This window comes from Argentina anserina, chromosome 1 (genome assembly GCF_933775445.1).
Source record: "Argentina anserina chromosome 1, drPotAnse1.1, whole genome shotgun sequence".
Taxonomy (NCBI): Eukaryota; Viridiplantae; Streptophyta; class Magnoliopsida; order Rosales; family Rosaceae; genus Argentina; species Argentina anserina.
Window position 1 is genome coordinate 1,893,219 of NC_065872.1, and position 12,849 is coordinate 1,906,067.

At 39.5% G+C, this 12,849-nt stretch overlaps 2 protein-coding genes and 1 pseudogene across 2 annotated transcripts; 2 read left to right on the plus strand and 1 right to left on the minus strand.

The window, feature by feature from the left end:
* Nucleotides 1–1,898: 1,898 nt before the first annotated feature.
* LOC126796964 (pentatricopeptide repeat-containing protein At5g55740, chloroplastic-like) lies at nt 1,899–3,445 on the plus strand (the record flags this gene model as incomplete). Its single annotated transcript, XM_050523673.1, has 1 exon — nt 1,899–3,445. A coding segment is annotated over exon 1 (1,401 nt), but the record flags the coding sequence as incomplete, so codon positions are not given.
* Nucleotide 3,446: 1 nt separating this feature from the next.
* LOC126792939 (pentatricopeptide repeat-containing protein At5g55740, chloroplastic-like) lies at nt 3,447–4,612 on the plus strand (annotated as a pseudogene).
* A 2,652-nt stretch (nt 4,613–7,264) lies between these two features.
* On the minus strand, nt 7,265–10,200 carry LOC126800338 (probable inactive receptor kinase At2g26730). Its single transcript, XM_050527694.1, has 2 exons — nt 8,649–10,200; nt 7,265–7,952 (listed from the first exon to the last, which is right to left on the minus strand). The coding sequence occupies exons 1-2, from the start codon at nt 9,946–9,948 to the stop codon at nt 7,285–7,287; spliced, it is 1,968 nt and encodes a 655-aa protein (XP_050383651.1). The 5' UTR covers nt 9,949–10,200; the 3' UTR covers nt 7,265–7,284.
* Nucleotides 10,201–12,849: the final 2,649 nt, after the last annotated feature.

Sequence of the window (12,849 nt, forward strand, 5' to 3'; positions counted from 1 at the left end):
TGGCTTTGTTATTCACTGAAGTTATCGATCATGGATCCTCGAATTAATCTATACCCTACTCTAAACTTTTTATAAGAGTCTACTGATTCAGTTACTAATCGGAAACCCTAGCATGTTTTCAGATTAACAAGGGCTTCAACAACTTATTTATGCATCGAAGTTTCCAATTAGTTTCACCCTCACGTGGCCAAAAAGTATGAGTCCCCAAATAGCCTATATCGTATATTTCTTGTCACAAACCTATGGACAACTATTTTTATGTAAAGCCTTAATTAGCCCCATTTGATCAAGGACCACCATTCTTTCCACACAAAATTTCCCTCCAACGTTTAACTTTTCCCAAATACAGACTCTCTGACTCTCATACTAAAGTTCATATCCCTTTTTCTCCTCCCTAGCTTGTAATAGGACGGGAAAAGTAATACAAAACCACATATAATTGTTAGCTAATGTTCATGCAAAGCAATCTTTGGAACGCTTGAGAATTTTTCTAACGATCCTAACGTACAGTACAGAATTTTATGATATAAATGTTAGCCTATTGGGGTGCTTTCTTTCGAATATATCATTGTTCTAAATGATTTCTCAATATATTGGCTGACAAATTGTGCAGGTCTTTTATATGTGAGATTATGTACTGCAGATGAAATGATGAATTATCTAATACACTATGTATTTGTGTGTAATATAAACTTAATAGACATAACAAACAGTACCGTCAAAATTTAAAGCGTGCACGTACATATGTTTTATATAACCTATAAAACAATGTTAATATAAAGTGGTACGTATATGCAAGAAATGCGCAATGTCGAATTTATCTAAATCCACTTTTCAGGAAGTGATTGTATATGAAAATTCAAAGTTGTATCAACTTGTTCAAATTGGAGGTTAAAATCATAAGAACGAATGAGCTTTATGAAGCATTATATATATATGAAATATTCTTGATCAACTTTGCGGAAAGACAATGAAAGCTACATTGAGGGGCTGTAAGGTTTGTCAAATAAGAATCACGATAAACTAAAAATATTTGATGCATGAGCGAAACCAGCTGATTGAACTGCTAAATTCTATATTCACTAAGGATATATTCCTCACTTTGGCATTAGAATTAATTTCATTATTTTATGGATAATGACTGCAAGCTGTGCTGAGGTCGATCATCTGAATATATTATTTGGATACTTCAATACTTATCTCAGCCACAATTTGTGCGCGCTGTGTTGAAAATCAGTTCTTGAATATTGTACAATGAAAGGAGTACATACTTGAAGTATTTCTAATTTTTCCTTAAAAGATTGTGCGTTATCAAATCGGTATTCATATTATATTCTTATGATTCAGAAATACTATAGTTGAATGCCCAGCATCTTTTATAAATTTTAGGTCAAGATGTCAAGAATGAGTGCAATGTAGCATCTGAAACAGGAGAGAGTGGTGTATGGAATTAGAATCACTTTGGTCGGCCTCTTATGAAAAGATATATATCAACTGCTTAGTTACTATAAAAAAAAATGATAAGACACGCATTTAAGCTAGAGTATCAATGAAGACACGAACTTATACCATGTCTATGAGTGTCAAAACTTTCTCAATATATATATATATATATATATATATATATATATATTAATCTATGTCTCTATAAACATCAAACTTGATCTGCACATTGGATTCGGTGTCTTGATACCGCTACCAAGTTCATCAAATCATTCAAATGTTGAACTCAAACCGGAAATTAGAATCAAGTATTGCTCTATAAGATCTCAAAACCTTATTGCATTTGTTAATATCCTTCTGTACAGAATTACCAAATGTACATAATGAAAGAGAGCGAGTCATATTCTTGCAGAAAATTTCATATTGAATACAATGAAGAATCCATGTAAAGCCCAATGAAATGTAACCCAACCCAAGACAAAACCAAAACCTGTTTTGGTTGACGATTGTACACTTCCCGTTTTATCTAGGATTAACGACCAACCAACCAAACCAACCATATCTTCCTCTAGTTTCAACTTCCGCTGGTTTCTCTTCAGTCATGGCTTCTTTACCTTACAGAACCATCCCAAATACAAACCTCTCTTCATCCAAACACTCCATACCCACAGAAAGCCAAAAACAATCACAAGCCCATTTCCCAAAGCTTCAACAAAATGCCGCCCACAATCAAACTATGTCAAACTCTTACTTCAATCAAATGTCCACTCTCTCCAAACAGAGCAAAATTCAAGAAGCTGTAGACTTACTCATCCAAATGGACCTAAAAAACATTCACATTGGCCCCGAAATCTACGGTGAGCTTCTCCAGGCGTGTGTCTGCAACCGATCTCTCCAAACCGGTAAGCAAATCCACGCTCGGATAATCAAGAAAGGTGAGATCTTTGCGAGAAATGAGTACATTGAAACCAAGCTGGTCATATTCTACGCGAAATGTGACGCAGCGAAAGCTTCGAATCGTCTGTTTAAGAGAGTGAGGTTGAAAAATGTGTTTTCTTGGGCTGCAGTCATTGGACTAAATTGTAGGTTGGGTTTATACAAAGAGGCATTGCTAGGTTTTATGGAGATGCATGAAGATGGGTTGTTTCCTGATAATTTTGTTGTTCCGAATGTGTTGAAGGCTTGCGGGGCGGTAGAGTGGATTGGTGTTGGGAGAGCAGTTCATGGATATGTGGTTAAGACGGGTTGCAATGCTTGTGTGTTTGTTGCTAGTAGTCTTGTGGATATGTATGGAAAATGTGGGGCTGTGGATGAAGCGAGGATGGTGTTTGATGGAATGGTTGAGAGGAATGTGATCACTTGGAATTCGATGATCGTGAGTTATGTGCAGAATGGATTGAATGAGGAAGCTATTAGTGTGTTTTGTGATATGAGGGAGGAAGGTGTTGAGCCTACTCATGTGACGGTATCTAGCTATCTTTCTGCTTCGGCTAATTTAGGTGTGGTAGAGGAAGGTAAGCAGGGACATGCATTGGCAGTTGTGAGTGGATTGGAGCTGAATACCATATTGGGGAGTTCTATTATAAATTTTTATTCTAAGGTAGGTATGATTGAGGATGCTGAAATAGTATTTAGTAGGATGCATGAGAAAGATGTGGTTACATGGAATTTGCTTATATCAGGGTATGTGCAAACTGGGGAGGTTGGTAAAGCTCTTGAAATGTGCCGCTTGATGAGGCTAGAAAACTTAAGGTTTGATTCTGTTACTCTTGCATCCCTAATGTCTGCTTTTGCAGATACTAGAAACTTGAACTTGGGCAAGGAGGCGCACTGTTATTGTATAAGGAACAACCTTGAGGATGATGTGGTTGTTGCAAGTAGCATTGTAGACTTGTATGCCAAATGTGATAAAATTGATTATGCAAGACGAACTTTCGAATCTGCAACAACTGGAGATCTTGTACTGTGGAACACACTGTTGGCGGCTTATGCAGGATTGGGACATAGTGGTGAGGCATTGAAATTGTTCTATCAGATGCAACTGGAGAGTGTGCCTCCAAATGTGATAACTTGGAACTCTCTGATATTTGGTTTTTTGAAAAATGGCCAGGTCAATGAGGCTCAAGATATGTTCTTGCAGATGCAGTCCCTTGGCGTTGAGCCAAACCTGGTCACTTGGACTACTATGATTTCTGGTTTGGCAGAGAATGGTTTTGGCCATGAAGCAATTGAGACCTTCCATCGGATGCAACTAGCAGGAATCAAACCCAATGTTGTGAGCATCATTTGTGTACTTAAAGCTTGCATTGAAATAACATCATTACAGCATGGAAGAGTTATACATGGGTATTTGATTAGACATTCCCTGTACCTTTCAACCCCAATTGCAACCTCTTTAGTAGATATGTATGCTAAATGTGGTGTTGTAGAAGAAGCAAAGAGAGTGTTTGATATGGTTTCAGACAAGGAGTTACCTATTTATAATGCAATGATCTCTAGTTACGGGTTACATGGTCAAGCTGTGGAAGCTATTGCCCTGTATCGGCGTTTAAAGGAAGAAGGGTTACAACCCGACAGTGTAACCTTTACTAATGCCTTGTATGCATGTAGCCATGCCAGTCTTGTGACTGAAGGTTTGGAGCTTTTGGATGACTTGTTATCCAGTCAAACTATAAATCCAACAATTGAGCACTATGGATGTGTAGTTAGTCTTCTTTCTCGGAGTGGCAATGTGGATGAAGCTTTTAGGCTTATCGCGGCAATGCCTTGGGAGCCTGATGCACAGATACTGGGATCATTACTTGCAGCTTGTAGAGAACAGAACAACATAGAACTAGAGGAGTATTTGTCCAATCAATTACTGAAATTAGAGCCAGAGAATTCTGGAAACTATGTAGCTCTATCAAATGCATATGCAGTTGCAGGAAGATGGGATAAGGTTAAGAAAGTGAGGCAGTTAATGAAAGAGAAGGGCCTGAGAAAGATTCCTGGATGCAGCTGGATTCAAATTGGAGAAGAAACTCATTCTTTTGTTGCTGGTGACAAATCACACCCTGAAGCTGAGCAAATATATACGACACTGGAACTCTTGGAATAGAAAGTGGGGTTTACTGTATGCTGTGTCCTTCACTATACTCACTGCTCTATAACATTTGTGTTCATAAATTAGAACTATAACACAGATTTGTTCATGATTTGTTCTTCAAAGAGAAACAAGTTTTGTATTTTGCAATGTAGATAGATTACATATGGACTGAAGAGGTGAAGTTTTGTGTTTATCTTTCAAGTTTCGATTACTAACCAATACTTGATCACAATGGTGATACAGAAAATAAAACCCTGATCTGATGGTAGACATATTTTGCAAATCACCAAATCTACACGTACATTTATACATGTAACTGATTATAACACTGCACATAATACTTTCTGGTTTAGTAAGGTAAGACTTTCTCTAATTCTTATTGATTAATAAAAGAAGCCGTCTGTGTCATCAAATTAATGAGATTAATAACACCAAGCGTGCTTTTAATTCAACTCCAAAGATCATCATATTTGATTTGAATTTTCTTCCCTAGCTATGAGCTAGGTTTGTCCATCTATGGAGCTTACCTTATTCTATTTGAAAAGAACTGAAGTCTTGCTTGACTTGGAGCACCAGTCCTTCCAAATGTGAAAACTTGCAGGTTACAATAATAGTTTTCAAAATATTTCAAAACTTGAACTTAGAAGACAAGAGACTGAGCACAACTGTATATACACAGGTACACTGGTCAATCATACCTTATGATCCAATCCCCACTTCTCCTTTGTCTTCATTTTCATCATCTTCTTCTTCTCTTGTCGGATGTGTGAGCAAGTGAGTAAAGATTAAGACTCACCACGACACCACCTATTGGTTTTTGTTCTTTCTTTCTCTTATATCAGGGTTTACTGGGAAAATTATGTGACTGGAAACTCTATTCCTAGTAATTAGTTGAAGAGTTGGTTACATATGGAGGATATTATTGAAGTTATTATGTGATTAGGTCAACTATACATGGAAAAACTTAGATAATTTAAAAGCTCAGGAAACCCAGCAAAGAGGGTACTTGGCTACTTGCTTTAGCTACAAAGAGAGACAGCTTTATCAAATTGGATGGACCACAGAATTATGTTATCCCAAAGAGGCCATGGAGCAAAGCTTTATCAGTGTCACCATTATCATTGATTTTTCAAGTTTCAACAAATCTTTTTTCTCATGTGTAATGTTGGTGCGTGTGAAATACAATCTTCCTCAAGACTTGAACTAGGGTTAATCACGGTGCCCCCATTCTCATTCCGTATTAGATTGGTCATGACGAATTGACAATTGGCTAGAGTTCGTGCGAGACACCAATTTTTCCAAGGAAGTAACGACATAATTAGAAAGACGCTCAGTACTCGGAAAATGACCGACGACTAAATCAGATTTTGGAACGTCTAACCATGCAACCCATGTTACATAAGTTATCCACGGATTCCACACCAACACAACTACACAAGCACATAAATTTGTGAAGCATCCACATCAAAAGTCTCGACAAGAAAAAAAGTGGTTAATTTAGTGATGTAAAGTCAATGTCATGGTCCACATTCATACACACCAACAATGTGCTATGTCCGTAACCCCAAAATCCACCTTCAGAAACTAAACACCCCCCCCTTTCTAAAATCATCAGAATTTCGACTAAACTTCTGGTACTAAACCTCTAATTTGTAACTGCATTATGCTTTGTATGGCTCACAAGAGCACGAAATCTAGATACTGATCACTTGTACTCAAAACCACAATTTCTATAAACCGAAATCCTTTCGTATTTTTTGGCATAATATAATTTTAATACGATATTGATAATATTATAAATGAAAGATCTTGAGTTCGACCACGTTGATGAGGTTTATAGAGGAAGATTAAAAAGACGAAAAGAAAGATAATAAAGAACAAATTGTAGGGTAGAAGGTCGCGTAGATCAACGGCTGACATCACATCTGTGTCAAAGGCACACTCGTTTTCTTTTAAAAAGCCAGGCTGTTCCCCACCCCACCCTATTATTCCTGCACTCACCCCCAATAGTCCAAGCCGGACAAATCCTCCGCTACGTGATGGCCTTCAGATACTCAATTAATTACCCCTACCGACAGGTGGACCAAAAACCACCGTATACTCCGCCGGTGCCGGTGGTGCTTCCCAATCATGTACTTACCAGGACCTACGGACGGTACTTAAAGCCTCAAATTACAATCATCGGCAATAAATGCAAGTTTGAGTGCTGCTCAAGCCTCACTATTTAGGGCAACAATCTATCATTCAAGAAACTATTACCAAATTCGATGTTAAATTTGAGAGTTTTGAATTACATAATTTGTGTCAAAATTAGGGTTTACAAAAATGCATTGGGAAGACTAGCCATTGAAGAGGGCAAGTTCACTAGAGAGTTTTGAATTGTCCCAAGGAGGTCATTGTTCAACACCCATTAGAGAAATCTAATTTAAAAAATCAATTAAGATAAGAGAATTCACAACAACAGCCATGCGTATGAGACAAAGATCGTGAGAATTTATAAAGAGAAAGAATTAAGGAAAACCCAATTCCATCAAATATTGTCAAATTCCAATCAGTCCATGGAACTCTCCCACCACCCTCCCCCAACATCATCAACAATTTAAAAACCCTCCCATTTATAAAAATCATTGCAAAAAATTTAAAAAAAAACAAAATTAAAGCTAAAAAAGAAAAAACAGATATTCGGACCAACCAGACCATACCCACCTTCCATTTCCAATCCCTTTACATTTGTTCCCTTCTTTCTTACGACTCACTCAAGGTGTGGGTGTGACACTAGGTGGGGTCCTGGACCCTTGTGGAGGCGTATGACCGTCTGATCCCTTCGACGGGTCATCCGACGACTGTCGTAAGCCGTCATCGGTTTCGGCCCGGTTCATATCCTCGATCATACGGACTACCTCTTGCATTGCCGGCCGTTGATCGGGGACAGTGGACACACAAGCCATGGCTATTTGCAAGAGCTGAACCATCTCTTCCTCAATGTTTTGGTACCTCATTAGCTCCACGTCGAACACCTCAGCAGTCCACTCCTCACGAACCACGGACTGGACCCACCTAGGTAAGTCTATTCCCTCTTCACCCAAGGAAGCCTGATTGGGTGCTTTCCCCGTTAATAGCTCTAACAACAACACCCCAAAGCTATAAACATCGGACTTGAACGTGACTTTTCGGGTTTCCACCACTTCCGGAGCGCGGTAACCCGCGATCCGGTTGGGCGGGGTGAAGGTCCCGAACAGCGGGTTCAACCCAAAGTCCGAAATCGTCGCATCATTATCGGAGCGTAACAGAATGTTGGATGACTTAATGTTGCCGTGGACCACTTTACCCGCCACGTGGAGATGTGCTAAGCCTCTCGCGGCACTAAGCGCGATTCTCATCCGGTTGTCCCAGTCCAGTGGGGTGCGACCTGAGCCTCTACTCCCTGCATATCCAAAATCACACAGTTCAGGTCACCATGGTTACTTTCGTAAATTTCACATTCCTCTCATTCTTTTTTTTTTTAGACATGAGAGCTGATACACTTTCTTAAAAGAAGAAATAATAAAGCTTCAAGCCAAAGTTAAAATGATGTCGGTGACATTGGCCGGTGACCACCATGCTGAATGATGACGACCACCGGCTCATTTTCTGTTTAATTTTCTCTGATTTTTCTTATTTTATAAAGGACCAAAATTAAAATAAAAAAACAATGAAACAGAAATAGCAGCAGCTTCAAACACAAAGAATGTTTGCACAGAAACAGCAATGGAAATTAAAGAAGAACTCAAGGTATTTCTGTTTTAATTCCGCCTAATATTCCTCGAAGACCAGAAGGAATATACAAATACTGGGTCGCATATTAAATACACAAACTGTAATTAACAATTTTCAAGGCTGAAACAGCTCAACCTCCCACCATGAAAGAAAATAATCCCAGAAAGCTGAGGGTACCCATTCACAATCAGCGACCAAACCCTGAAGCACCACTACATTCATTCTTAAATCTACTCTAACATAAAACATACCCACAATTCAAAACACCAATCTGCATTTCACATTCTTAGTATTTTAATTTCAGGGCTAATTACGTTTCAATGAAAAAAAACAAATTAAAAGGGAAAAGAATGAGAAAACGTACCGTGAAGAAGAGCAGATAAGCTACCGGCGGTCATGAAGTCATAGACTAACAATTTCTCATCCTTAGAGAAGTAGAACGCCCTCAACGGAACCACATTTTCATGCTTAATTTTTCCGAGAACCTCCATTGTCATATCGAACTCTTTCTTCGTCACCACCACGTCCTTCAGCCGCTTCACAACCACCGTGGTACCTTCTTCCAGCACCGCCTTGTACGACGTTCCCACGCTTCCTTTACCCAAAACCTCCGCCGATGCCCTCAACAAGTCCTCCAAGTCGAAGCTGTAAACTCCGCCGTCAAAGAAGACTAGCTTGTTCCTCTCGGCCTCCGTCGACGCGCCGGTGATGTCGTCCTTGGACGACGACGTCCCGGCCTCCGCCGCCGGGACCGAGCGGGTCGCGGCGACGGGGGGTTTCGGGGGCTTGGGGGAGTGCTGACGGCGTCGTTTTCTGATGCAGCAAAGGAGAAGCAGAAGTAAAAGGCAGAGGGCTAGAACGGAACCGACTACGATGGCAACAATGGCGGCGGTGGAGAGCTTCTTGGACTTGTCGTGGACTGGGACTATAGGCAGCGTCCCGGGCGCCGGTACTGGCCCCGGAAAAAACGGATAGCACGACCGTAATGGACCGCCGCACAGATCTAAGTTCCCGGCGAATGCGGAGTAAGGGAACTTCTCCAGGGTCGCAGGGATTGATCCGTTGAGGTTGTTGTTCGAGACGTTGAACTTGTCCAACTTACCGGCTGAGATGCTCGGCAAGCTCCCGGAAAACGCATTGTTCTCGAGGAACAGCCCGGTCAGCTGCGTCAGATTGTTCACCGCAAACGGAATTGAGCCTGTGAAGTTATTAGAGCTGACATCGAGCCGGTTCAACCGCTGTAACCGAGTCAATCCAGCCGGAAACTCCCCGGACAGCTCGTTCCCTTGGAGATAGAGGTTCCGAAGAAGTGTCAAGTTGCCTAAATCTGAAGGCACTGAGCCAGTGAGGCGATTGGAGCGGAGACTTAAGACACGGAGCTGAGACAGCCGGCCGAGGGTGTTGGGTGGAATAGGACCCACGAGCCCAACACCGGGTAGCCGAACGGAGTAGACATAAGAATTGTTCGCGTCGCACTTGACTCCGAACCAGCTGCAGGCCGAGACGGAGTTGTTCCACTGTACCCGGTTGGCGTGCGGCACCTGGGTTATGAATGCAAGTAGAGCTTGCTTGTCGCGAGTCGGCTCGGAACTGACCCGACCGGAACTCCCCAGCAGCAAAAACACAGCCACAGACCAAACCGCATATCTAAATCTCACACTCATATTCCCCTTCAAAACAGAACACACGAATTGAAACAAATGTAGGGGGTTAGTTTGTACGTTCTAATGTGGGTTATACAGTGATGGGTTTCTCACGGCGGGTTTGGGTGGAAGGATCGATTTTCCGGCGAAGACCCATGAGAGAGGGATAGAGTAGAGGGGAGTGAGTGGGTGCTGTGAGGCAGAGAGCGAGAGAGGTTTTGTAAGAGACAGGGTTTGAAGGGATCACGAGGGCAAAGGGGGTGAGGGAAAGTGAACAATAAAGCTGAGAGGGGAAACAGAAACAGTAAGCTGGCAAATAGTAGGAAAGCGTTTTATTACTAATTTATTATCGTATTTAGTTAAATCAGGAAAAATACGAAAATAACGTACTTTGATTTTGTCTACAGCCACGTTAGGCGCGTGGGTTGTGGTGGACTTGCCTTGTGGCAATCGGGCGATTGGGGCTGGCCTTTCGGCCTGCGTGAGTCCATGTCCGGTGGAAGACAGCTCAAACATTCATATACCCCAAAGCAGCCTGGGATTTTAAACAAAATTATTCACGCAATTGATTGAATTGAACTTGGTAAAAAGTCCATGAGAGAGTGAGGATGTAACAAGTAAGCCCGATGATCAAGATTGTTAGATCTGTTTTTGACCAATGTGGAGTTGAGCTAGACTTGGGTTGGAAATTATGAGTAAAACTAGCATTCCGCATAACATTAGGAGATAATTTCTCTTAATGCCTAATTGCCTATCTATCAACATGTATGTTGAAGATTTAGATATGATTTTAATATTTATCTTTTATAAATTATACGTCTCACTTTTCATTTAAGAGTTTGTAATTACAAAAATGAAGTATCTAAACAACGGAGATAGAGGAATTTGACGAAAAACTTGATCACACATTGTTGTGATTGTAATGTAATTGAAATTAGTGGAGTTGTCTTAAAAAGAAGAAGAATAAATTAGTGGAGTTGTAGATATATTAGTACTATTAATGTGATCATTTATAGTAGGGTGTAGTCAAAGTGTAACAAATTACATTAAGTTACAAATTAATCATTCAAGCATTATAATTTTTTAAGAGCATCTCTTATAGCTCCTTTTAAATTTTTTTATTATAGATGATGAAAATACTCTAATAACTCATTATTTTATTGTATAAAATTAAATAAAAATGTGTATAATTAAATGAAAATCAAATTGAATTTCATAATGTCATAATTTATACAAAGACCATAAAAGAAATGATATTCTTTTTAGGATGGAGAATGATTTTTTTGTAAAAAAAAAAGTTCAGAGATTGTTTTTAAAATTATACAGATTTTGAAAATTCTACAATTGTATAAATTTTGTTAAAATTGAATTAAAAACGAGTCCAAAATCCATCAACCCAACTAGACCCTTTAATCAAGCATCAAATTTGCCGTCCTTTTCCCATAAATTTTGTTTTAAGCCACGTAACATATTCTTCATTTGTTCATCTTAAATATATTATGAGTAGCTAGGTTCTTAATTACACTATCTTGTTCTTCCTTGAATTGCTTCTGTTATTCATCAAATTAGGAGTAGTATCTGTCAAGTTCACGAATGTTTGGTATGATCCAATAAGCAAATAATTGATCTCAACTGTCAAGTCTCATGCATATCACCAACTCGAGTAGGCAACTTTATGCAGATTAAGTGCCAATAATTTTCCATTCAATTAAACTCCAAGCAAAACTCATATATGATATGTACTTTAAGAACACCTAATCTGTAGTATTAATTTGCCTTAAACATATATGAAATGGGTAGCTAACCAAACAATAATGCCTTTCACTGTGTATGATCGAATTATCGATCGGCGCTTTCTTAGCTATTAGACTATTACATTCGACCTAACAAAAGAAGAAGCAAAGAAAAAACAAAGGTGGTTACTGGTTATGAATTCTTCGTTTTTGAAGAAGCAGACAAAGTGAAGTACGTAGTAAACTAGTCACCGAACTGGCCAAGAAGGTCTCGACGGAACCCTAACTGGCCAAAACAGCCACTGTGTGATGCAACAAATCTCCAAAAGCTGGGATGTAATATACACGAAAGTAGTTAGAGTTTGCTATGTAGCGGCATGTGCTTAATTAATCTCCAGAAGCTACATTTTGAGCCAGGGGTCATGCAAGACATATATTTCAGATAGGGTGATGAACTACCCCAAAACCATACATATGGGTCCTTCACTCCTTCTGATAAGATTTTGCGGGTTTCAGCTGTCTAGTTAACTCCACTTTGATGTCCTGGCCTGCTTGTTGAGAATCATCGATCATGTTCATGTTAATGTTTGAAGGTGTAGTAGTAATCTGCTGAAGGCTAAAGAACAGAAGCAGACTAAACCAGGTAGCGTACGTAGACATAGGGCCAGCAATGATATCAATGTATGATGATGATGAGGATCATGATGGAATAGATGATCGATGAGGACCAAGTCTAGCAAGCAACCGGCAAGGATTGATTATCATAATGTTAAGGCCATATGGCATGGATGATACAGTTTCCCACGGCTGACTGTCCCTGTGTGGGTATGATGATCGAGGAGCGCCATTGACAGAATTTAAAATAAGGAATACGGTACAAATTTAATACGGCGGAAGGTGTTCGATGAATTGCTTAAGTGAGATCTAGGCAACCATAGTTGAGTTTACAAAAATATGAGAAATGGTTAATTATTCCATATACAACTTATCTTTTTTTATGTGTCATCATTGTTACATGTTTCGATTGATGTATTGGCAAATAATTAATGAGAATGATATATATTAGTTAAACAATTTTATAAATTATACGTACGCGAAAGAGAAACTCAATATGACATGACAACATACAATTCACAATTTCATGATCATAAATATTGGAACTCCAATATGTCAAATATGGTAAAATGTT